The 26,887-nt window shown below is 32.7% G+C and overlaps 2 protein-coding genes and 1 long non-coding RNA gene across 7 annotated transcripts in view; 2 read left to right on the top strand and 1 right to left on the bottom strand.

Moving 5' to 3' along the window:
* ADGRL2 (adhesion G protein-coupled receptor L2) overlaps positions 1–912 on the bottom strand; it is a 180,153-nt gene extending 179,241 nt beyond the window's left edge. For 2 of the 5 annotated variants that reach the window (XM_039838678.1, XM_039838672.1), the window contains exon 1: positions 233–377. The gene's annotated coding sequence lies outside the window, so the exon portion shown is untranslated. Of the gene's footprint in view, positions 1–232; positions 378–779 lie in introns of those variants that run through there. The other 3 variants (XM_039838674.1, XM_039838679.1, XM_039838680.1) reach the window with 3 other exon arrangements.
* LOC120583139 (splicing factor, arginine/serine-rich 19-like) overlaps positions 1–26,887 on the top strand; it is an 82,160-nt gene that overhangs the window by 2,510 nt on the left and 52,763 nt on the right. The window contains exon 3 of the mRNA XM_039838464.1: positions 1,108–1,174. Coding sequence (XP_039694398.1) covers positions 1,108–1,174 — 67 coding nt within the window. The remainder of the gene's footprint in view (positions 1–1,107; positions 1,175–26,887) is intronic.
* On the top strand, positions 1,548–22,977 carry LOC120583266 (uncharacterized). Its single transcript, XR_005647751.1, has 4 exons — positions 1,548–2,618; positions 14,134–14,261; positions 14,647–14,725; positions 21,978–22,977. It is a non-coding gene; the product is annotated as an uncharacterized LOC120583266 (long non-coding RNA).

The following is a 26,887-nucleotide window of genomic DNA, read 5'->3' as shown; positions in this document are numbered from 1 at the left end:
AATCATATAAACATATTATCGTGCACAGTGGCAAAGGACAAATCTCTCCCTCCTGATTTTTCCAGCAAGGGGCTCAGGCAAACTCAAAAGAAGATTACAGGCAGCTAAGTACAAAACGTGGAGCAGATAATCTATAACTCATTGCCGCCCAATGGCCGTTTTCCACTCCATTTGAGCAGCTGCGGCGGCGGTGCGCCCGAACAGGGGGAGGGGAGAGAAAGGGGACACTTACGGGCTGGAGCTGTTCGGGTGGTGGTGGCCAGGCAGCCGCCCGAGGACAGGCCGGCCCCGGCTCCGCCGGCGGGGCAGCCGCAGGGCTGTCCGGGCAGCGGCGGCGAGGGACGCGCGCACACAGCCGCAGAACGCGCTCGGGAGGCGGCTTGCAGCGGCTAGCGCCCCTCCCCTTTGGCCTTGACACCCCCCCTCCAGTCCCGGGGTTCCGCATCCAGCCTCCCCCGCTACGGTATCAACACACCCATTCAACCCCTCCCGCCACCCCCTCAAACTCCACTCACTGCGCGTTCGGTCTTCCGCGCGCTCCGCTGGCGCGCGCTCTCCATCCTCTCCACACACACGCACTTTAAAAACATTTATTTTATTTCTGGAACGGGGTGAAGGGTATTTGGGAGAGCGCGGCAGAGCCAGGCGCTCCAGCCTAGGAGGCGGGGCGCAGGGGGCTGGCCAGCGGCTCGGGGCCCCCTCTCCTCTCCCCTCCAGGCCCGAGTGCTTTCTCCTTGCCTGCACTTGAAAGAGGCGCCCAGGATGCATCTTTTACCCACCCTGTCTCCAGGTTTTCTCTTTTCTCCACGCTGCGAGCCCGAGGCCCCGAAACTTTTAGTTTCCGCAGCCCTCCTTTTGTGTGACTGCGAGGAGGAGAAAGAACGTCTGTTCGCCGCGGCAGCCTCCGTCCGGCTGCGGCGCGCGGGGGACGCTCCAGGGTTAATGTGTCTTTGATACCTGAGATTTCCGGCGCGCTCGTTAATGAAAGTTACATTTTTTAAAATTGCGATGACTTTTTCTTTGTAGTCACAGAGAGCTAGCCAAACTTTGGCTTTATTGACTATATTTCACAAGAGCGTTTTGTTTGTTTTTGATTAAACCCACCAGGATAAGCAGAGGAAGGAAAGGAGACTACAAGGCTCTTTACTCGCAAGTGCGTTCGTCGTGCTGTTAGGTCTGTTTCCCTCATTTCCTTACATTGAAACCGCTTTTGGTCTTGTCCTCTGATCACACTTCCTTGCACCTCGCTGTTGGTAGTGTCAACTAACAGCCAGGCAGCGCCAACGATGCACCCAACGTGAAGAGAACAGACCACGACGGGGCAAATCACACTTGAAAAATGTTTAAAAGCCAGTTAAGTGTCCTCTGCATACTAAGAAAATCAAACTTGGATTTTTTTTTTTTAATTATAAAATTTCTGACCTGAAAGTGACGGAATTTTCAGATGTAGTTCTAAATCACTGATTGTACTAATGAATGCAGACATCAATTAAAGAAGCATGTTCGCATTGGTTTTTAAGATTTAAAACCTCTAGAAAACATAAGATTTAAAACCTCTAGAAAACAGGACGAAACTTGAGCTTCTTTGCTTTCAGAAACAATATGTACTTTTTGTTGCTGCGGGTATGTTGCAGTCATCATACTTCAGAAATCATTTCAAACAACAATGTTATTAAAATGTCAACAGCAGATCGTTCAAAAAACATGAAGACTCTAAATACCTATCAGTATTTTGTTACAAAGTCAGATACTTGTACTACTACAGTAAGTCCAGCTACTGGCCAAGTTTATTCTTATAAAAAATCATAAAAATACATAAGTGCAAATAAATGAAACATGCTCTTTTGATTGACTTGTTATAATTCCCAAAACAGGAATCCTTGATGATCAAATTTCTTTCTACTTAATGTCTTGATGTTTTAATATTCTCACCATTCCAAAAGATAAGATGAGCCACTTAGAGCTTTTGTGCTGTAAACTACATTAAACACTTCCATTCAGAATGTCTTAGATAACATAATTGAAATATTATTGACACAGGATATAAATTAGTCCGGTAGAAAACACACTTATGCAGAGCTGGTGTGAAACCTTATAATGTACCTGAGTTTTTATGTCTATCAAAATGTATTCATACGATAGACCTAACTAGGAAAATTAAATCAGGCTACTTTAAAGTAGTTGAAAAGAAGGCAGAATAATAGAATTCTCAGACCTCAGAGGTCATTTATATCATGGTCTCCTTTGGAATTTGAAATTATTTTATGCAAGATCATAAACTAAAATATGTTAAACTAATAACAATTTGCATTTACTGAAAGATTTTAGCCCTTTCTTTTGTTTATCTTTGAAGGTTTTTCACTCATCTGGGCATGATTCACAAGAAGCTCCAATGAGTGCATAGATCAGTCTAATCCTATTTTCTTTTGGGAGGCAAAACTTGGTCTGAAGTTTTTATTTAGTGAGCTTAGTAAGTAATCAATAGAAATTTTGCCTGAATTAAGCTGGCCATATGTTGGCTTATTTACTTATTTATTTAACTCTCTTAGAAAGAATCTTTGGAAGAACTCACTGCCTACATTTCATAGTTCTGACATTCTTCGATGCTCTGGACATGAGTGAGTCACTCTCCACTATGTTCCTAAAGAGACTACATCACAAAAATAGGATGCATGGGAGAGGGGAGAAGTTGTCAGAAGTGGGTTTAAACGACAGGGAGCGGAAAATGCCTCATACAAGTTTTTAATTTTAATTCAATAGGATGTGTATTTTACAGAGTTCAGAGGGTGCAACACCTTTTTTCTAAGAATATAATAAGTTTGCTGTGTTTGAAAAATTACATCTAACGGTATCCCTTCTCTAGAATAATGTTTTAAATATTAAAGAATTTTCTTCATTCTTTCCTTGTACTTTACACATAATACTTCAACCTTCTTTGTATCCATAAAGAAGAATTGACAGAGTTTTTAATTGCATTGATATATCCAAGATTAAGCTGTTAGCCACAAACCTGCCATTACAAAGGAATACTTAAATGCACACACATCCAAAAACATAATTTGCTTGACACTTCATGACAATTCAAAATATAATTTATAACAATACAGGTGTTATAGTAGAAAAAAAAATGAAATGAGAAGCTTAATAATGTCTGCAGATGTTAGCAAGTTAAGGGGAGCTGGAGTATGTTATGCATTCCCTACAATCCAATCAGTTTAACTACTCAATCTATATTATTATTTAAGTAATGGCAAAATCATTGACTTATTCATAATACTTGCTAATTGTTTTTAAAAATACATTCTGCAAAGGACAAAGGAAACACCCATTTCCATTTGTTTTATGTTAAATCAACATCTAACCACTCATGGTGATTTCATTCAAAGAAAACAGAAGGAACTCATTAGCTTATGCGGTTAGAGAGATTGATGGGCTTCAAACATTTTAACCATACATGTTTTTTCCAACTGCAGAAACTCATGTTTTTAATTTAAGCAACTTTAAGAAACTAAAGATTATTTTATTCAATGGGTTCACATATTTCTGATACAGAAATTATGCTAATTTTTAAAACTACATGCCATCCAATCATCTTTGTTTAGAAGGAAGTAATGAAGTACTTGTCACAGTACACGTTTGAAGAACGATAGTTGCAGTACCAAATAAAAGACTCCGAAGAACTATGAAAATGGGCAAGGTTGCAAAGTATTGTGATTAGTATAAGCCAGTAGAACATAGTAAGTAACTTTTTCACTGCCCCACTCTGGCAGACTTGTATATAGATAACACTGTTCTAAAAGGGGCTAAGGTAGGGTGGGGAGAAAATTGGGGACTTGATAGTGGACCAAAATTGTGTGAAGTTTGAGCTACACAGCTGTGGAGAACTATCAATGAGGGTAGGTTGTGTTCATTATGGGGAGCATTTTTGCCTGTGATGAGAGCTCTCTGGGAATTCTAAACTAAAACAAACAAAAACTGTGAAACCGGTCTAGTTTCTAATACAGAAAAAGATGTAAAATTAGCTAGATTTCATTCTAAACTTAATTAGTTCCCTATTCCTTGCTACTCTTAAATGATGCTTAGTGCTGAAACTAGTTTTCCCTGCGCTAGAAAATAAATATTGTGAAGCTCTAGAGAAGATCAAAGCAGTATGTGAATACCAAACTTAACTATAACTGGTTGAAAGTTGCTAGCTTTGTTTTTCATTTTAGCTTTGCCATGCATGTAGGCTGAAAAGAAATCAAAACTCATTTTCCATGAGAGCAGAAACATATGAAAGCACTTGGCAGAGCCAATAAGTTTTTAACTATTCTCCCAGCTCTCTCTAGGCTGACTAAATCGTTGTCCAAGAAGAACAAACTCTATGTCAAGATGCAGTCTCCAAAAATAATGACAGTTTAAACTATAGTATAAAAATGATTATGGTGTCCTAAGTTTAATGATATTACTTAGAAGTATATAATCACATACATATATTCTTAAGTACCTATCATTTTATAATTAATACTTTTTAAAAATATCCACCAATATAACTGGTAGCATAACTCTATGCACTTAGAATGTTTATATATGTATATAAAGGATTATAACATTTTTATGCCATTATCATTATGATGCTCTAAGCACATTTTTAAAAACTCCTCATAATCATTGTTCCTCTGAGTCTTACATAACTCAAAGTTCCTCTTTCTTGCCATACGTACATCGTTCCTATAACGCTTGTTAATTTCCTCACCTTGAGGATCTTCTATAATTGGGTCTTATAGATCTTCCATCGATGTTTCTTGTCAAGCCATGAAGTACAACTATAAGAACATTTATATAAACACCATCTATAACTTCTTATACTAATTATTTTGCTCATCATAAATACTCATAACCAAGTGTTTTTTAAAGCATGTAGTTTAAAAATAGGCCTGCCTATCCCTTTTTAATATACGCAAACTTCTATCAAGGTGAAATTTCCTTAATTTTTTTTTTTTAATTATTGAAGTTAAACTAAAAGTGACCTGAGATTAAAACTCTTTGTTTTAAATATAAAACATTTAAATGGTCAGTTACTGGTAAAGCACCATGCATAGCTTGGGTGAGAACAGAAGCAATGCAATAGTTAATGGTAGAGGCAACCTCACCCTCCTGAATCTAAACCCTCATAGATAACCAAATAGCAATTTCACAGAAGTCCAAATTGAATATTACTACTTCTGAGAATATGACTTTGATTATTTGTGTCACAGTTCATTGTAGTAGAGCAAAACTTGTAAAAAGCTTTTAAGAGTCAGGAAACAAACTCACAAACGCCCTCTTTGCATTTCAGAAAGTGAGTCAAAGTGTTACAGTTATGTAACACTTCTAATATTTTCATAATACAATAGTTTTCTTAATTGTATAGTATAAAATAATAATTGTAATATATGATCTTAATACTTTTTAAACAAAAAAATTGTTTCAGTTTGAAAACATTTTATAGTATAAATTTGTGTAACAAGATGTTTCACCTTGATTTTGGTTCATTCTTCTGAGTGTATTAGCCTTTACTAACATTTTTTATTATTTTGTTCTCTAATTAATAAGATAGTTACTTTTTAACTCTACTTATATGCTTTATTTTAAAAAGGCCTTTATTTGTTGTATATATTTTAGTAAAAATAAATTTGAGCACGTGGAAAATAGAACAGCAATTTGCAAGGATTTTTCTTCTAAACCTAGCTTTAGTCATAGTTTCCTGATAAGATAATAGAATGTTGCCATCTCTATTTTCAAAAATAATTTAAATCTTTATAATTGAGTTTTCAACTTATTATAATTCTTTGCAATGCATTCTTAAGGTCACTATGAAATCAATCACTTAGGTCCTAGACCAAACAATGATGTAATAGTGATATGTTTTGTGATAAGTAAAAGTGCTTTAGAGAAGAATCCGTTTTCCTTAAAATTAGCATTCAAATTTAGAACCATACTAAAATAATAATTTGGTAATGATAAGGTTTTGTTGAGTGATACCTAGTGAAAAAATTTTGCTTTAGGTTAAAAAATAAAAACACATAAATAACCTCTCCAACTATTCTACATTACAAAGAGGTTGTCAAACCATCACCTGGATAATATATTCTTTGAATGATTTTGTTTCAGTGATGGAAATCTGTTTCACTGAACCATCCACACTTTTATCCAACTGTCCTGGTTACCAAAATCACATATCTACAATATAACTACAGAGGATTATTAGTGTATTAAAAGAGTGCCCCCCTTCATTATGGGAATGTAATTTATGACACCAATTTAATTAGTACTATGTCCTTACTACCTGAATTAATGACCCAAATTCAAACCACATATATATCTCATTGTTCAGACAGTGTAGAATACACTGCAAGAAAAACTAATTTCCTGTTTATTATCTAATGATAATTGAAACACAGTCATTGTAATGCTAGGTTACTGCTGCATATGAAGTGGCATGTCTCAAAGAAACACATCATTGAAATAACATGAAAAATATTTATAGTTTGTTAAAATAAAATTTAAAAAGTTGAGTAAGAATGTTAGCTGTAAAATATACATGTTCAAGAAATCCAAGAATATAAACTATTTTTAAATAATATGGATCCTTCAGAAGACTATCATTTATCATTTAAAAATAAACTTATGGGTAATCAATTAAGGAATCTGAAAAATATTTTTAAAAATGAATTTTGACATTTTATATAATTACTCAGTATTTACTTTCTCTTCAGTGCCCTATTGCAAAATTATTTTAAATATGACATATATAAATCAAAATATTTTATGCAGGTATAGGTTTGAGATGATAATACCAGCCTATTTATTTATATTGAATATTTCTATCTGGAGAAATCATGGAACGTCAAAAATAGATTACTAGGTTGAATATTTAAAAAAATATCTTTAACTATTTAGGTAAATTTATAGCTTATCAAAAATTGGTAGTAAAATATTACACCTCATAACTGAGGGAAGTCTATCTTTGCCTCAATTTTCCAGTTAATGAAAGAAGTGTTTAAATACTCTGTAGTTAGATTATTAACTTCTACAAAACTGAAACAGATGTGTGTCTTAATATGCCATTAAATTTATGATTTACATAGAACCCTTACATAGAGCTGAGCAGAGGCCAATGATTCTAATTTGCTCTAGATTTACAATAACCTGATCTGGTTTTTGTAAGTATTGAAACACTTTAAACAAAATTAGAAAGCAGTTGTGCTTTGTGTGATTAAAGATGCAATTCCCTTTGGACTAATGAGAAAAGTTAGAACATGTTTCTTTCTTTATGGATATTTCTATTATAAACACAAGTGCTATACATTATATATTTTTGTTACTATGATTTCCTTGTTTTTAATTATAAAATAAACCAATTGAATTTCACTAGAGTCTCAAATTGAAACTGTGCCAAAATTTAGCTGAAGAATGTGCACTGAGCTCCATAAAAATCCTTAAATTTTTTCCCAGGGTCTTAAGGTCTTGTTATAAAAATACTAATTCACCATAATTTTCTAGAGCAAAACATCTTTCTAATTAAGACCTACTCAGCAAAAAGACTTGAGTGCTAAATACATTTTAAACCCTAGAAAACGACATATATAAAATTGTTCAGGAGTAATTATTACTGGATTCAAATAAATTACAAATAGAAAAAAGTATTTTATCTCATTACACAAATAATGTTTACAGCACTGTTATTTAAACCTTTGCTTGGTGAATTATAACCCATCAACTCCTAAAAATCAAATCTATAAAAATATTTTAAACACTGAATACTGTTTCCTTAAAGGTCAGTCAGAAATGTTTATATAAATATTATTATAAGCATTTGTATGTATATATGTATACAGAAAATAAGTACATGCAAAAATATTAATTCATTAAGTTTATCTCTCATAAAACCTTTATTAGCCCTTGAAGTCTTTGCCACTTCATATAAAATGATTTATCTTTTGAATAACAAGGTTCCATTAATCTGTTTGACAAAGGACTTTTTAAATCATTTAAATAATTTATTTGAATGAATTATTTAAATTCTGTAAAATCTCTATATATGCACATGTATATGTATATATCTGTGTCTATATATTTGTGTTCTGGTACAATATCACAGAAAAAATACAAAATAGAATTCAGAATACATTGTCCTTGATACTGCCAGTGTGACTTGGTGTTGCTGCTGATGTGTTCGTTGATCATCCACTGATTGCACAAGACCCCTGTTAGAGGACCATTTGTGCTACATTTGGCATAACAGAGTAATTTAATGTCAAAGGGACATCCACATTACTTTCTAAACTCATTTTTAATTTTGCATTTTTACTGAGACTGTAGGCTGAAATATTTTTTCAAAAAGTAAGGATAATAAAGGCAATTATTTAACATTCATAGAAAACCTGCTTTCCTCAATGCAATGCTCTAGGTGCTACTGGAGAGTAGGAAACATATTTTCTCCCTGGAGAAATAAATCATCCCTGGAAACAAAGGGCAAATACACATGGAAAATAAAAAAATATACATGAAACTTTATGAGCAAATACACAAAACTAATTAGGACATAAGGATTTATATAATATGCTTAATATGCGTGGCATTCAGGAATTTTAACTGTATGTTATTTTTCACAGACTATTCACAAAATTTTCTCTCAAATAGTTCTTATTATTCTTTTTTCCCCTGAAGATTCATTTTTATTCTTAAAACAATGAATATGATTGAATAATTCCCCAACTTTGTTGAGGTTATAGAATAAGTTATGATTATGACAGGTTCTCATCAATTTTATTTTTAAACATGTACACGCTCTCTTTCTCTGTCTCTGTCTCTCTGTCTCTCTCTGTGTCTCTCTCCCCCTTCTTATCTCTCCCTCTCTCTGTCTCTTCCTCTCTCTACATATACAGTTTTTATCTTCCAGTTACCTTTCTTATGGAAACTCTATCCAATTTTTCCTTTGGGATACTGTTCCCCTCTCCTTTATATTAGGCTTTAGTGGGTTCATTCAGGTTTTATTTTAATTTGGCAACCTATCCTTTTAACAAATTCTTTTTAGTTTTAATTTACTAAGAAGGCCCTAATTTTATGCATATTAAAATCTCAATCTGTGTTGTGGCATTTAGTGTAATTTGAAGCCTCTATCTTCTCCAGTCCTCCCATTTATCCAACTATCTATAAACCCAGCTGTAAGACTATACCATTTTATACCCATTACCCACAACACTCAAACTTTAGTAAGGAACCATGGGAGTTCCTCGGCAGTCTAATACAACTTTTAAAGGTCCTTGATATATCAAAGTAGCGTCATGAACCCTTGGGAGACAATTGTCTTTAAAAAGTTTAAGATGCCTAAAACTCCTTTCTAGCACTTCTTCTCTAGAAGTACCTCCTTCCCTTCCCACATTCTTGTATCCAGAAGTATAAATGGCCCCCAGAATACCTCCAAGTTGTATGATATATGAGGTGATATTACACTGTTCAGAATGGTATGCACCAATCAGACAAAATAATTTTGAAACACTTCACTTACTCTCAGAGTTGTAAAGAACAGAGACCTCTTTAATGTTTAGTAAAGGGCCTGAGCTATAGTTGGTTATTAAAAAGTATTTATGGAATAAATGATTTAGAATCCCATAATCATGAATACTATCATATTTAGCTCAATTATAAGGCTACTTGTTACCCAAATATTGTAGCACTGCTTTGTCAATATGGATATTACAAATCAAATAATCTAAAAATATACAAATTTACTTATCACAAATTTACTTAACACAAATTTACATTGTTTTTTTAAAAAATATTTACAAAATATATTAGTCTAGTACTTTGCTATCTAAGAAAATCATACTAAACATCATTTTATCTTTCTTTGATGACATGGAATTTTTCAGTATTGAAGGACCATCAAAATGAACATTGATTACCATAATACTTATTACACAGCATTGTACTTATTGATTTATTCCTCTCCTACTAGACAGTAAGCTCCTTAAAATCTCCCTAAACTTTCTATACCTACCTAGCTCTTAGCATAGTATACAATAGAGGTCACAAACAGCTAGCTTGTATAAAATGTAGCCAACATTTGATTGACTGGTCCCACAGTTGTTGTCACAGTGTGTTGGGTTTTTAAAAATCTATTATTTGTCAACTTTTAAAAGTTAGGAGGTTTCAATCAAAATATGGATTTCTAGCTTCTGAAAAAAATGAAAAGACATAGCAACATTTGGCACACACTTTATAACAACGTTAGCAGAAGAGGCCTTCTCTTTTAAACAAACCATGTAGTCCGAATCATCCACATTGGCCATCATTCCCTATTACCTCTTTGAAACCGAGGCAAAGTATCTTGTGCAATGAATCGCCTCATTTGTAATGATGTTCTGTGTTCTGCTTTAACAGTGGCATTAAAACAAAGTGAAATGTGTCTACACCAATATCCCTAAAAAGTGGGAATTAAAAAGAGGACTATGTAATTCACACAATTGCCCTTCACTCATAAACTTTCTCTTCCTGGCTTCTATAAATATTTAAATTTTGAGTTCCAGTGGTCAATAATTTATATGTGAACAAATGTGTGACTTATGCTGTCAATATACATTATAAGATATGAATTATAGTACTATCGCTTTGCTATGTTTGAAAGATTTGTATATATACTATCTCATTTGTGCACTTACTATGTAGCTCAATGTTGAAGTTATAGTGCCCCCCCATTCTTACTCATTGACTTAATCTTCTCTTTATTTATATTCACTTTTACTAGTTTTCTCTTTTTCTCCCCACTTGACACCACTTTCCACCATTCTTCCACTGAGGTTTACTCTTGCACTTGCACTTTCTTTTCTTTCTATGACCTGTCAGTTTCCCTACGTGAAAGTTACATTGACACTAACAAAACATGATTTTGATTATTTTTGTATTACCTAATATCCCGTAAGCATAGTTCACCAAGGGAGAACAAATGTAAGGCATCAGTCTTTTCAACCTAACAAGCAAATGTAAACAAATACTCTTTTAAGGAATAATACACATAGTTTAAAAACGTATTAGCTAAACAAATAATTAAGACATGCTTGTATAGCAGAAACAGCTAAACACAGTGTTTTAAGGCAAACAAGCTAAGCTTTTACTAAAAATTACTAGAGATAACTGATGATCTCAGATATGTTCAAAAATATTCTTTCTTAATATCATACTTTTCAAGGGGAATATTTACGTAGAATTGAGATTATCTACTGAACCTGAATTAGGAACTTTTTTTACTATCCCAAATTTATGATCTGATTTTTGTTTATGAGTATTATTATCATTAATCCTGATTTGATTTTATATTTTATATTTTCATATATAAAATTTTAATATGCTTATAGGTCAAAATATTTTCCCTTGAAAGATAACTCTATTTTATATAAGTATGCCAACTGGAAAATATGATTATAATTAATTACTCCACAGAGTGAGAATCACCTATATTTTAAACATGCTAGTTTTTAAAAATTCCTATAAATTATATGATTTGCATAACATCCTTTGTATCAGTTAAAAATTTTAAGTAGTACATAATTTCTGAAAAAACCCTTTGTGCTCATTGTAATAATCTTATTAAAATACAGGTTTCCTCTATTTAGCAATTTTATAAAATTTCAACTGTTCTTTTTTAAATTTTGTTTCAGACTACACAAACACCTGCCTACCATTTTTATTAAAGAATTATCTAAGCAGCTTCACCATTAAAACTTTATTAGAATAATTATATCTGTCAATTGATAGGATAGACGCCATTAAAAAGAAAATCATCACAAATAATTTCTCACGTAACCTAGAAACTGATGTTGGCATATATGATTGGATTCTCTTCATATTAGATGTTTTCTTTTTTTTTTACTTTTTTCTTTTTTTTAGTAGGCAAGGCTCTTCTAAACAACAAAAATAAAATTGAGCTCCTAATAATCATATTTATTTTTCAAAAGCATATTTTCTTTCCCTTTTCACTTTTCTTGCCAAATTGTAAGATAAAAGATAAATTGAATTCATAAAAGTGGATAATTAATTTGACCAATTAACTTAGTTTGTGTCTACATAAGAAATATGAAACATTTTTATTATTATTTTTGACTCTTCAAAGAACATATACGTTGAGAAGTGAAATTTCTTGATGCTTAATCAGTATCCCATGAGGCTATATGTAGCTGAAGTCATTTTTTTTTTCACTTTTTACTTAAAATTCTGCAATTTGGTACAGTCAAAAATTTGGTAAATACCATTTTAAATCACTGTGCTCAGCAAAAGTTTTTGAAACACCACCATTGAAATGCTTGACATATTCTTTCAAAAAATCCACAGATGTTACTTTTTAAAAATAAAAACTATATTCAAGATTAATGTTTTCTTTTCCCTTGCCTTGAAAAAGATCTGTTGAAAAAAATCTGAAAAGACCCTTATAAAGTGTAACTTCACTTACCTTTGGGTAATATTAATTTTAGGATTTTGTTTATCTGTTTGTTTGTTGTAGAAAAGCAGCTTTACTTAGAATTTGGACCAGACCACCTGGGATCAGATCTGAACTCCACCATTTTTAAGCTCTGTGTCCTTGAGCAAGTTATGAAAGTTCATCTTTAAATTAACTGCTTCTTTCCTCATCTGTAAAGTGGGAATTATAATTACACGTATTTTAGAATGTTGTTGTGAGGTTTATATAAATTAATACAGGTAGTACCTGGCACATAGTAAGTCCTCAAATGTTTGCTATTATTTTGGTACCATTAATAGTACAAAACAGTTGACAACTCTTCAAAATGCTGCTTACATAAATGCCTAAAATTGTATGAAATAATGTGGAACAATTCTGAACATTTATACATATTCTAATACATTGGGTTGTATTATAGCAAATAGTTTTAGAAGTACATTTTGAAATACATAGCTTTATGTTAACTACATAAAAATTTATTATCATGTATGCCGTTGCTGTTGCTGGTACTTTTGATTGTTTTATTTTAAGTTAACAATTTGAAAAATCCACTCACTCTTACTTATATTTATAGCTTATGATTTTTATTGTTTTTTTAGTCAAAAGTGCTTAGATTTTTCTTAAATCCGTAACATTAGAAAAATATCTGTTAAATTTACTGGATTCTGAAAGCAGTAAACACAATTAAAGACAGTTACCCATTAGACAACCTAATTTTTATTTATTAATTTATAGCCCTTCATATTCCTAAGAGAATTTTAGGAGATTTACAAAGAAATGGAAATAAAAGGAATAAGAGTAATTGAGAATGGTGAGGCAAAGAGAAAATGAAGGTCACAAATTGAAGAGCAGGAAATACTCTTCAGCCTTTAGTTTGCCTAAGAGGCACACAAAAAGAAGGGCTGTTAGAAGGTTCCCAGTGCCCAGTAAATGCATGACCTGATAGAACCCTGACTAAATAGTGAAGCTGGCCAATTACTTATCTGCCCACTCCTCTCTACTTGTGATCTGTCCTACCCTGTCTTCTCCATTACTGAATTTGAAACAGTCTAGTTTTGGGCTCTGCTATAAAGATGTCCATCTTTCTTTTCTCTATTCCAACAGCACAATCTCCCCAAAGGCTAATTCAGCTTTTTCCTAAGCTAAGTTACCTAAGGAATCCTATACATACTTCCAGTGGCTCATTCTGGCAGATTCTTAACAGGAAGGAAGGCATCAAAATCTCTGGAAGGACCTGGGGGAGTGGGAAAAAAGACCCAAGTGATTTTGGGTGAGTGTTTCCCATTTCCACTGCCAACCCCTGGGAAACATTGCCTTAAAGCAACAGATCCAGTATATGTAAATTTAATGAATTAACCCTTCCAATTAACACTTCCTAGCAGGGAAAATGATAAACTCAAAGGAGAGACAATGGCCCCATTGGGTATAACTAAGATAAACTACTAGTTAGCTAACAGCTGGGTTCTAACTCAGGGAATAGTTTACAATTAATATTTTTTAAAGGTATATCCATTTTATTGTAGACCATGGAATGAATTTGTGTGTTAGAAATTGTTTCTTCATCAGTATACTGTACTAATGAAATAATAAACTTGACTTCTCTGACTATTTAATGATATGTCTTCTTGGATTTACCTTTTGTTTGTTTTCACTAGATTTTGTTCAAGAGGAAGGGGGGAGCTGGATAGGGGATGAACATGAATGAAGCACCATCCATGTGTTGGATATCATGAGGACATGTTAATGTTACTTTATTTTAGGGTTGACATGCTGGCATGCACTGGTAAGGTTTGCAGATAGTTTATGACCAGCCTCTGTTCTGATCGGTGCCCAAGCCCAACCATTTACACATTACTAAATATTTTAATGTTACTCCCACTATATTTAATCTTCAAAATAAACTTCCAGAAAGGTGAGAACACTGGAAGCTGGAGGCAGAGATACTATTCAGAGATCCCTGACTTTGCCTGCTCCTCCCCATCCTGCTTAAAGGAGGTTTTCTCCCTTGTGCTATTTTTGTTCTAGAACAAAAGGAGCCCAATGTTTGTAAGCATTTGCTCACATGGAAGTGCATAGGCCATTAGTATAAATTCTTTTAGATTAGTGAGTTTGAGTTGTTTTTTGTTTTTGTTTTGTTTTTTTAATGTGTTTTTCAACCCTGGCAGTAGTGTCCCTGGCAGTATTATCCCTGGCAGTTAAGCTGTGTGGCCCATGGGGAACCAGAGGAAGAGAAAAACCAAGCCAAAGGTATGTTGTATCTGCATGCACCTGCTAATGATACTAATGACCACCTGAATCCAGGTGAAATCCACTTTGTTATTCTTGGCTAAATACATTAGGAAATGGCAGGTGTGCACGTAATATCTTCCTGCTTATCTATAACCAACCTGAATTCTAAAAGTCTTATGATAAATGAGGAAATCATGACAAAGGTTAACTTGCCTAAGGTGCCTAATGGTAAAAGAACGATTTGAAGATGTGTCGCTGGGGCTCTAAAGCCTACGTATCTTGTTTCAACTTTCTTTTAACTGAAAAACCTTTTTCTCTGGAAACAATCTTACATAGCAACCCAATATATAATAAAAAACAAGTAGATCTGCTCTGATTAAAGCAAGATAAAGGCCACGAGTTCACGCTCAGCCACTGCTTCCTTAGTACTTTTAGCAGCTCCTAAAGTACTTCCACAAAATTCATTGTTCTGTTCTTAAGAGTTGGAGAACATTGACTTACAAAATGCTGCCACCCTCAGACCCATTCCGTGTTTTTCACCTTGGTAAATCATTCATTCAACAAACATACTGTGTAGCTATTGAGTGCCAGACTCTAGGAACACAAGATAAACAAATAGTCTCTGCCAACAAGAAGCTCATAGTCTTTGGGAGGAGAAAAATCCAGAAAATAAATAAACGAAACCAGAACAACCACTATTATTGAGCCATTCTGTATCAATTCTCACAACTGTAAGAGATAGGAATGTTTAGCCTTTTAATAGATAAGAAAACTAACATCAGAGAAGAGGCTATATTGTCATGCATCCCTTAAGTGATAGAATAAGGAAGGATTACCATCCTGGTCCCAGGGATGCCCAAACCCAAGCTCTTTCTTCTATGGGATGCAGCCTGCAATTTGTTGTAAATTTTTAACAAAGTGAGCACATTTTACCACAGGTTTAAATTTTAAATGCAAATCACTTAAATAAGAAGGAAAAAAAGCCAGAGAAACCTACAGATTAAATCGTTAAAATCATTATCATAATAATACCACTTATTGCAACCACTATTATTACATACCTATTATCTCCTTCCCTTCTCACAACTCTGTGAGGCAGGAAGGGTAGATAATATTATTTGGATTTCACAGAAGGATAAGTAAGTGTTTGGGCTAGTCATGGAAGGGGTGAAATTTACTGGCCAATGAAATAAATAAATAAGTAAAAATTTCTTGCAGTAACTATCCTTAACTAGCTGTGAGACTGTGGGCTAGTCACTTCACCTTTTGGTCACAATTTGCTCGTCAGCGGAAATTCCAAATCTTTCATCCATAAATTAGAGGTCCTTTAATCTGTCGTGCGATAAATCTTTGAGCTAGTATACGGCTAGGTCAGGAATAGAATCTACCTTCCATACCAAAGCTTTCTAAGATTTCATGCCACTTCTTAATATTAAGCTGTAGGGAAACTTTCTGGTTTCCTGACATAAAGTTTGGTCATATAAACAATTTAATTTTATATCCAATCTATTTAAAATTATAATTAGGCCACACTGATTGAAAGGTGGGTAAATAGTCCTTGCTGATTAGAAGCTGTGAACCTACAAGTAAATTTAAGAACTTGTAGGTGGAAGAACACTGGAGGAAAATCTAGTATTCTAGATGAACATATATTGAGAGGCACAGAGATGTGATAGTACTACATGACTGCATTAGAAAGTTCCTCACAGAAGGATGCTTTTCCAGTGCGGCCTACAAAATTATCAGGGCAGCAACGTATCTTAATGTTAGGGATTTTAGTTTTGAAGTATCTGCAGAAACGTCCATTACTCAAAAGCAAAACTGACAATTTCTTTGCTGATAATTTCATTTCCCAGGAGGCAGAGTTAGCAGTCAGGGGGAACTCCTACTCCATACCCAGTTCTGACGGAAACCAGTAGGTAAAATGGAAATGATTGGAACCTTGGGGGAAAGCAACCATGCACTCTTAGAGTTTCATTTAAGCTGTGTTCTGCTTATGCAAACACAAATGATTCTAATGAGCAAGAAAATGGGGAGGAAACTAAAGAAACCAGTGTCCTGCACAGGGATCTACCAACAGGCTCTGAATTTAAAACAGCATGTGCAAAAGATGGTAAAAGGGGACACATAATCAAGTACAAATATATGAAAGTAGCATGAACCTATAAAAATAAAATCAACATGACTAAAGCACATAATGAGCTGGGGCTTGTGAAAGATGCTGAAGAGAACCAAAAATGATTTCCTTAGCATGAAATGAGGAAGAAGATTGGTATAGGAATAGGCCTGTTTTTTAAAGTTGACATAAAATTCATTCATGAAAAAGAGAAAGCAAAGCATCTTTACTCCTTTATGTTTCTCCCCCGTTGGTTCATTCGTATTTCTGCTCACATATCACCTCTTCAGAGAGGACCCTAACCACCTTTTCTAATTCTTTCTGACATTCTCTAACCCTTAAACTTTTCATTCTCCAATCACTGACTGCCATTATTTTACATACCTAAGTGTTTTTCTCTCCTATACTGGGATGTAAGCAATATGAGTATAGGGAATTTGATTTGTTTGGTACTGTATGTATCAAGTACTAATCAATAAATATTTGTTGGATGAATAAATAAAGTCAAGGGCATTAGACACTGACTAAAAATTGAAAGCCACAGTAGGTAAAGGGATTATAATATAGATAACATTTTTTGAGGACCTAGTATGTGTCATGCACTAAATATTTATATAATATATATTATAATATAATGTATATAACATATATATTATAATATAATATAATATATAATATATATTATATATATTATATTATATACTATATATATATATTCACTCATTTACTCATTATAGCAATCATATAAAGCATGCAGTATTATCTGGTTGAATCATTTGTCCCCGATTACACAACTAGAGGAGTGTAGAGCTAGTATTGAGCCAACAGAGTTACGTCCAGTCTGAGCACTTCACCTATATGCTATACTGGGAGAACCTTACTGGCTTAGCTGCCAATATGTCTCCTGACCTTTATGAATTAATACCAGAGACTTTATAGATGAAATTATGAATGATTTAGCTGATAACTTTTGAGAAATGGAGGAGAGAGGATAAGAGAAGAATACTTTATGTTAAAAAAAATGACAGAGTCTGCAAAATTCAGATGTATGAAACTGATGTTGCTTGGAGGGGAATAGCCTAAATTATATTTATAGAAGACTTTTTGCGAACATTTTTAAAAAGCAGTTATTAGGAAAAAGTATAAAATCAATAAGAATAACTATTCAGCTCAATCTCATAGATTCTTTTCTATAAAGATTAACTTTACAGTGTATCAAGGCAATAGATCTGATATCTGGATTCTAGGAAGTCATTTAATAAGGTCTTTCTTTATATCCTTGTGGACCAGATGGAGAAGTATAGGTTAGAGATAGTACTATTATACGTTTTCATAACTGGCTGAATGATTGTACTCAATGGCAATTTTAATGATTCTGTGTCAGCCTAGAGGAAGGTTTTTCAAGTGGTATGCCACAGGCCTTTGTTCTTGATCCTGTGTGATATACACATATTTATCAATGGCTAAGATAAATCTATAAGAATGCATGCCTATCAAATATCAATGACATGCCCTAATTTAGATGAGTAAATGCATTGTATTGTAACATCAGGATCTAAAAGTTCTTAACAACTGAAAGATAGACAAAATCTAACAGTATTCGATTTGGTTGGAGTAATTGCGAGGTCCTGCCTTGAGACCAAAATATCAACAGCTTAAATTTGATTTGAGGGATATGTGACTTAACAACAGTACTCATTGGGGTGGGGGAGTAGCGTTACTTGGCGGTGAATCAACGGTATAATATGGTTCCAAAAAGGAGAAGTAGGAGCAAGAGAGGAGAGAAAAGTGTGGGGAGGGGAAGGCGAAGAGGCAGAGGTAAGAGCAGGAGAAGGAGCAGGTGAAGAAAGAAGAAGGAGTGGGAGGAAGAAGGAACAAGAGTGAGAGGTAGAGGGAGCAGAAAAGGGAGGGGGAGAGGGAGAAGAAATAAAAATAATTTAGGCTGCAATAACAAGTTTAGGATTGCATGTAATAAGAGAGGACATAATATGACTCTATTTCGAGTTGTTTCGATTACCATGTTCAGTTCTGAGAGCAGTGATTTTTAAGGAAGATATGAATGGAAAGATTATAAAACTTTCAGTATTGAGCAGCCTTCATGGGAAGGGAACTTAAACCATCTCATTTGAGAAAAGGCCGAACAAATTGAGGAACTCTTAGCCTGAAAGTTATATTTGATAGCTATATCGGAAAAGTATAAACAATAATAATAGTTATTATTATTATTCAGCATTTACTATTTGCTACTTAGGTGTTACATTAATTAATGTTCAGCACAACTGCAAGAAGTGGATTCTAGTTACAGATTGTAAATTGAGGCTAAAAGAAATTAAGTAACATGTCCAAGGCAGCAAAAGCTAGCAAGTAATAATGCATGACTTTGAATTCAGGTCTGTCTTCAGTCTGCCCTCATATCCTCTACAGCAGATTTCCCCCATTAGAAGGAAGCAAAATTATGTATGTGTGTATGTTTACATATGTGATGACAAGTTATATAAAATAACAGTGAATCAAAACTATTTACAGTAAAATGTCTAGAAATAGATATATCAGAATTTTAAGTGTGATTGTCTTGGGTACTGGCAATATAGCTTTTTCCTTCTTTTACTTACTTTCTAAAATTTCTAAATCTCTTTACTAAGCCTATTGTAATTTCATAAAAGTCTCACCTATATGTTTTGAATTAAAAAATATGTGGAAGAGGGATTAGCTTTATTCCAAATGGCCCAAAGAAGCTAAATTAAAATGTTACAATCTATAATGAGGCATTTTTTAGTTTAAAAACAAAACCACTTATAGTCAGAATTTTTCAAAGACACAATATCGTGATGGAAGAAATTGCTTCCTGTTCCTAGTGATTCTAACCAAGTTTGAAAGCACTAAAACTTTATTGTCCTATGCGATCAAAATTATAATCCGAAGGATCCACGATGTTAGAAATATGAGCCAGGAAGAAATAAGCCAAGGACTAGGTAGTTGGTTAGTATATCACTTTAAACTGAACCCTTTCAGTCCGCTTAAGAGGCCATTTTTTTATAAGTACTTTTAATAAAATATTTGTGTAATGAATACATGAATGTATACATTTAGAATAGGAAAAGTAGACCAAGGATAATATTGAGTTTTTATAATAGCCTTTTTATAAAGTATTACAGATAGCAAAGACTATTCTGAAAGAAGTCATGCTCATTTGTTTACTCAAGTTTCAGAGTACTACTAGCTGTTGATATCTGAGCACAGAATAAGTGGTCCCTGCAGGAAGTGTCTTTTGGGCATGACCTCTACTCACATACTCTACCTCTTTACTTTCATCCTGGCTTTTGTAAGCATCTCTCATTTTTCTTTTTTCTTTTTTTTTAACTAAGATTTCCATTAACTAAACTGAAGACTTCACAAAATCAGAAATCATGCCATGTTTTAATCTTCCTATATTCTATAATGCTTGATATAATAGACATAAAACAAATATTTATTGAATCAATCAGTTTGGCAGATACATTCAGCAAGTTTTACTTTTGTTATCTAAGTATGGTCAGAAAGAGCGCCTTCAATTTCAAACAGAGTTTATTTCTAAGGGTTGCCATTATTTGTTACTTTTTTCTAGGGTTATGTTTCCTACCTATGAGTAGATACAAAGACTCACTGCTTCATCCTTGAAGCAGTAGGATTTTTCTTTTCAGGGTATAAAGTTGTCAATTTTTGCCAAATGATAAGTGCATAAGTTAAGTTTATAATATAGTGGATTATAGTAGAATTTGACATGCTACTCCCTCCTTCTCCAAGGTGAATGCTAAACCCACTTTCACACTAGTGGCCCTACTACACAATTTGTGTAAATATGAATGGGGCCCAGTCACAAAATAACTACAAGAGAAGTAAATGTTTCTGCCAGTTCTTTCACATAGAGACAGTAGTGAACAAACTGGATAGGCTTCATTTGTTTTTACTAATATACATATTAAAGTATCTATTTATGACATTTTTGTAGCTTCTTAGAAGACATATTATAATTGACAATAGATATGGACCTTTAACAAGAAAATTCTTGAAATACTTTGTTAATGTAAAAGAATCACCATTTTATTTCAAAAAAGTGTAAATAGATTTATTATTTATAAAACACTATAATAATGGAAGACGGTAAGAAGTAGTGGACAAAAGGCTGAAGTAAATAGTTTTGGGTAAGCTGTCACGTGACCATTAATAAACGATGGGCAAATAAAGTAACATGTTCATTATTCAAAAGATCAATTTAGGAACATGTTAAAAATATCAATTTCTAGCTCACATGCCTATAGATTTTGATTCAATAGATATAGTCTGAGGCCTGAAACTCTGTAATTGAAAAAATGCCACCCCAAATTCTGATGCACAGCCAGGTTTAGGAACTATAGACTATACACTTGGGAAAAGAATAGAGTACATGACAGACTTTGTCCTGAACAAAGTCACAGTTGTGTGGGTTTGCTAGCATGACTACGAATGCTTGATTTAGAATGATGAGAAGCTGATATTTATTGGAATACTTTAAGTAAGAAACACAAAGCCTGAACTATGGTAGCAATAGTGGGAACAGAGAGAATAGCAGATATTTGAGAGACATTTATGGGTAGGTTTGGCAGAAAAGGTGGTTTCCTCTAAGAACTCTCTCCCTAGCTTATAGATAGCCATCTTCTCCCTATGTCTTCAAGTGGTCTTCCTCTGTGTGTGTCTGTCCTAATTTCTTCTCATAAAGACACCAGTCATATTGGATTAGGTCTCATCCACAATGACCTCATTTAATCTTAATAACTTCTTTAAAGACTCTCAGTAATTACAGTCATATGCTGAGTTACTGGGGATTTGGACTTTTCAACATGTGAATTTTGCCCCTAACACTTTACTAGTAAATAAGTTAAAATGGACCAGCCAGGTCCTTAACATAGCATAAAATGCACCATAATTGTTATGTTCTTCTTTTAAATTTCAGCCCCTTTCTCTTCCATTCAGGCTATCCAAATCTCAAGTAGAAAGTAACTGGAAAATAATATTACATCCAGGAAGGGCTTCTTGATAGTATTCCCTCTAAATGCCAGAAGTTTCATTGTCAAAATACTAGTGGTCCTAAACCTTGCCAAAAGGAATAAGGTTAGGTAATCCTTCTTACTTTGACAGGCCTCAGGAAGAAGTCAGAAGGAAGATCATGACAGGTCTTCAAGAGAACCCACTCAGGAACTCTGCACAAGTCCCTTCCCTTGTAGCAGAAAAGGTATTAAAGTTATTATTCATCGATTGCTGTCTATAGCCATCAGCATGCAGGGAAATCATCTCGGAATTTAATTTTCTTTATAAAAGTGTAGTTATCAGGACTGTTTGGGTTGCAAGTTACAGAAACAAATAAGCTTCAGCTAAGGCAGTTAACTGGTTCATGGACCTCTAGAAAATTAATAACTGGAATTAAGGCTCAGAATCAACCTTCTTTAGGATCCATCAACCAATAAATTTCTACATTGCCTAAAAGTCTGTTCTGTAATTCCAGTTTAAAATTACTAGGAGAGACTATGATACAAACTGAGGAATTTTTATTTCACATTCACAAAGCCGATTTAAAAATTTAAAGTACCTGACAATATTAAGTGCTAACAAGAATGCAACACTATTGGAACATTTATCTTTACACTCTTGGTAGGGGTGCAAAATTGATATTTTGTATAAAAGTTAGGAATTATCTAATTAATTTAAAATTTTCCATATTCTATGACCCAGCAACTTATTTTCAAGCATATATTCTAGAGCAATTTCTCAACCTTGCACTATTGGCATTTTAGTTCAGGTAATTCTTTGGCCATTCTGGGCCTTCTAGAATGTTTAGAGCATCCCTGGCTTCTACCTACTAGGAGACAGTAACATGCCCCAAGTTATGACAACCAAAAATGTTTCCACACATTGCCAAATGTTCTCTGGGGGCAAAATCATTCTAGGTTAAGAACCATTTATCCTAGAGAAATTTTTGTACATATTCACTTATGTGTTCATAAAATTCATAGCACAATGTGTAACAGTAAAAAAAAAACAAAATACTGGAAGTAACCCAAATATCCATCAATGTTAAGAACAAATTATGTCATAGAATAGAATACTATACAACATTGTAAGCTAATGAATTATAGTTATGTTCTGCAAATGGTATTTATGATTTGTTATTTCTTATTATGTATTAGAAATTTTTTTACCTACTAAATATAAAAAAAAGTAAAGAAAGCAAGTATTTTAACCTTATAAACTTTATAAAACAATTCAATACCAGAAATGTCTTTTTATTTATTTCATCATTTTGATTTGTGTATTTGAACTGATATAAAATTGTAATAAATCATTTTAGAAACTAAATTTCGATATTGCTTAGGAAAGTTTGGAGGTTAAAACAAAATGGATTAATCACTCATCAGGAATGACAGCCTGCCTTCAAAGTAATGGCTACTAACAGATAACATATTCAACTAACTGCTTTAAAAGCAGGGCTTTTTTTAAAGATAATCTAGTGGCAGTAATTCAGTGCACAGAGTGAACTCCCTCTTGTAAAAGCCCATCAATTGTTTTTTTGCTAATTAAGATGAATATTATTCCTGTGAAATGAACCAAAAAGTTTGTTCGAAACCGGAAATCCCAAAAGAGATCTATAATGTACAAGAATAATTGCATGCAATTTTAATTGAAGGAAAAGGAGAGGACTGTTTTTATCTTTGCTTTTTTTCAAAATTTTAGAAGTAATCAATCTGTTGGCTAATTAATAATGCTTTAATATTACTATCATTTCACCTAAAAATTGGCATTTGATATATTGGAAAATGTTGTGGAATTTTAAAAGATAAATGACAAAATGACTATTGGCTATAATTAACTCCAATATGGAATTTTTGTCATTAATGAAATAAGGAAATAAATTTTTATTAATGTTCTCAGAATAAAGTATATTATATTGTTGATTGAAGATTGGAAGACCATTCATAGAAATATGCATTTAATCTTTGTTTATTATGTACAGTCAGAATTGGGAATGAGAAGGAAGATCTATTTTCTTGAAATGCAGGTTAATTACATTGAGAAATTTGCTTTATTTAAATAGTTGGCATTTATCTCTAATCTATTTTAAAATTTTGGTAATGCTGAAGATTTATTCTTCTTTAAAGTTCAGTTTTAATAGCTACATGTCAACAAATATATATCTACATTTCAATTTAGTTCACCTAGTAATTCAGAGCTTTGGCAGTTTGCTTAAATTTGCACACTTAAAAATCAGGAAAAAAATAGTTTGAATGAGCAGATGTTTTATTTATCCAATAATTTTACACTAACCTTACTCTTGGTTATGGACAGGAGGTTAATTTTGTTTATTTTTTTTTCTAAAATGTCATTATCTGTTAGTTGTACTAAAGATGGTATAGAATGGATGCAAAAATAAAATTACAAATTAAAATTTTTGATTCTCCAATATCTCAGATTAGCATTTTAGCAGCATAAAACTATTAGAAATATAAATTTCCATATACAAACAGTTGTGAATTGGTTCCCACTCTTTTGAAAAGGCTAATGCTGGATTTTCTTACACACTATATACATTGTTATCTCATTCAAAGCAAAGTGAGGAAAATTAAAATTAAATGCTTATGTACATTAAAAAATAATAATATTAAAATAATGTCAAAATACACAATATATAATCCCTCATTTACATGATATAATTTAGATTAGACTCTCAATATCAGTGAATTTTGCAAATGAATGAAATTTCCTTTTTTAATTATTAAAATCTTTTCCATACTAACAACTTCAAATCTCACAATAAACTGTGTAGTAAGTTTAAGGATCTATAATTTTATTGCAAAATTCTAAAGCCAGAAAAGAAATTAGATTTTATCAAAAATCTTTTAGTATAACTTCCTGATTTAACAGATCAGGAATTTTAAACCCAAGTATATGAAATATCTTACTCAAAATCATACAACTAATATTTGATCCCTCAATTCTTATTTCTGTTAAATAGGTGCAAAAAGCCTCTAAATTTTCAATGCATTCCTCTCTTGTCCCTCTAAGCTTTCATAATATTCTGGAAGGAGGATTTGGAAAGCATTAATGTGAACAGTATTAGGTGATTGCGAGAGCACCTTTTTTTTTTCCCCCCCTACATTTTTTCTAAAATTATCTGCTTATTTCTGGATAAAATTGCTGGACACATGAGATATAAATATAATTGATACCTTTATGCTAAGTTTTCACCCTATAGTAAATTACTCTTGAGAAGAAATCTTTAATCTCAAAAATATTCTATTAGGTGCACTATTTATGTTTACTATTAACTTTTTGGTTTATTAACATTAATGATTTTAAACATATTTTAGGTTAAAAGCAATTCTTGTACTAACATTTCTTTATACTTGCCTAGTTGTCTGTTATCCTTTAATTTCTTTTAATCTTGGACCTTAAAATAATTCTGCACATTAAAGTTACAAAGATGACAATTGGTTTTAGATGGGTAAATTATACAGTAGATTTTAGATCAGAGTTCTTTGTTATTATTGAGTAGTTATTTTTAAAGTTTTGCCTTCATGTTTTAGCCTTTTCTAGCTAGCTCTTTTCTTCTGAAAAAAAGTTCATAAAATACCAAATATAAAAGCAAGTGTAAAGTTGCAGATTTTTTCATTTTAGTTTTTAAATGTTTATTTTTTCAATCTTATGCCTGAATTCTAGTTCTTATGTATTGGAGTAAAATTTATAAAAGTAATAGCTTTACTCTCACTTCAAATATTTCATTCCTTTATTTTTTATTAATCTTCATTTTATATTTTTAGTTCCTTCTGGAATTAAGTGGAAGTTTTTTTTTTTTTAATTGCATAAGATTATTTTGATTATGCAGTTGGCATAATGGGGTATTTCCTCAATTTTGTATATGCCCAACTCATAAATAATAAATATTCTATTTTGAATAGCCTATTCCTCAAAAAATTCTTTTGATTATAAGAATAATGCATATTTATTGTAGGAAATTCAGAAAGTGAAGAAGGAATAAAGACTATTAAACTACTGTTTTGCATGCTTTTTATAAATCAATTTTCTAAGCCTACAATATGATCCCAATTCTCTCTCCCCTTGATACACAAGCACACATGCATATAACATATAATGTCTGCATTTTGTGCCCTGCTTTTTCATTTAACATAGCACTTTTTGATGATTGGTTTATTTCAAAGTGATTTTTTTTTTTTTCTACAGTGAGAAATTCCTTATTTGTATATAGAATATTCAAGAACCACTGGGGGGGAAAAAGCTTCATAGAAGATGGTAATAATTTGCTGAGAAATGTAATTTTACATCGACTTTTTCCATTCAATAAGATAATTTTCATTTGAATTATAAAGAGGTTATAATTAAAAACTAAAACTAAATATTATGTTTTCAAATAATAAAAACATAAAGACAACAAAACTATATGTTTAAATAAAATCATGCAATAGCTAGCTACCTAGAAGTTATGATAAATGTTCTTAGAAAACAAATATTTTAAAATTCACAGATGCTGCAAAGCCCTGGTCAAACATAAATTACAATTAGTTTTTATGTAACAGTAAAAATTCCAAAGGATTCTTACTCACTCTCAATATGTATCACAGATATGCTTTTTCTTTCTGCTCATAGAATGTAAACCACATTTATTTCTATATCTTTGTATATTTTTAAATAAATTATCCCAGAAAACAAAATGTTGAATACACTGTGTCAATAGCAATCCACCAGGGAAAGCAAAACCTTATATTCCCTGAAAAGCCTCTAGCATCATTGGTGAGAATTTTGAAATACTTATGGAATTTGAATGCAACATCTATTTATTTCAGGAGTATAAACTACCTTATAAATTATCAGATCATTCAACACATTTAACAAATAATGCCTACTTTTATTATAACTTTTTCTCATTTGTGGTCTGTACTATCAAATATAGAAAGAGCTCTTTACTTACCATTCTGGGAAAGATGAAATTTATCATTGTGCCATAAATACCCTGGAAAGCAAAAAAAATATTATTTATT

Source organism: Pteropus medius, unplaced genomic scaffold, assembly GCF_902729225.1.
Source record: "Pteropus medius unplaced genomic scaffold, Ma_sr-lr_union100, whole genome shotgun sequence".
In the NCBI taxonomy this organism is placed as follows: domain Eukaryota; kingdom Metazoa; phylum Chordata; class Mammalia; order Chiroptera; family Pteropodidae; genus Pteropus; species Pteropus medius.
Note: the sequence above shows the minus strand (reverse complement) of the source record. Positions and strands in the feature narration are given on the sequence as shown.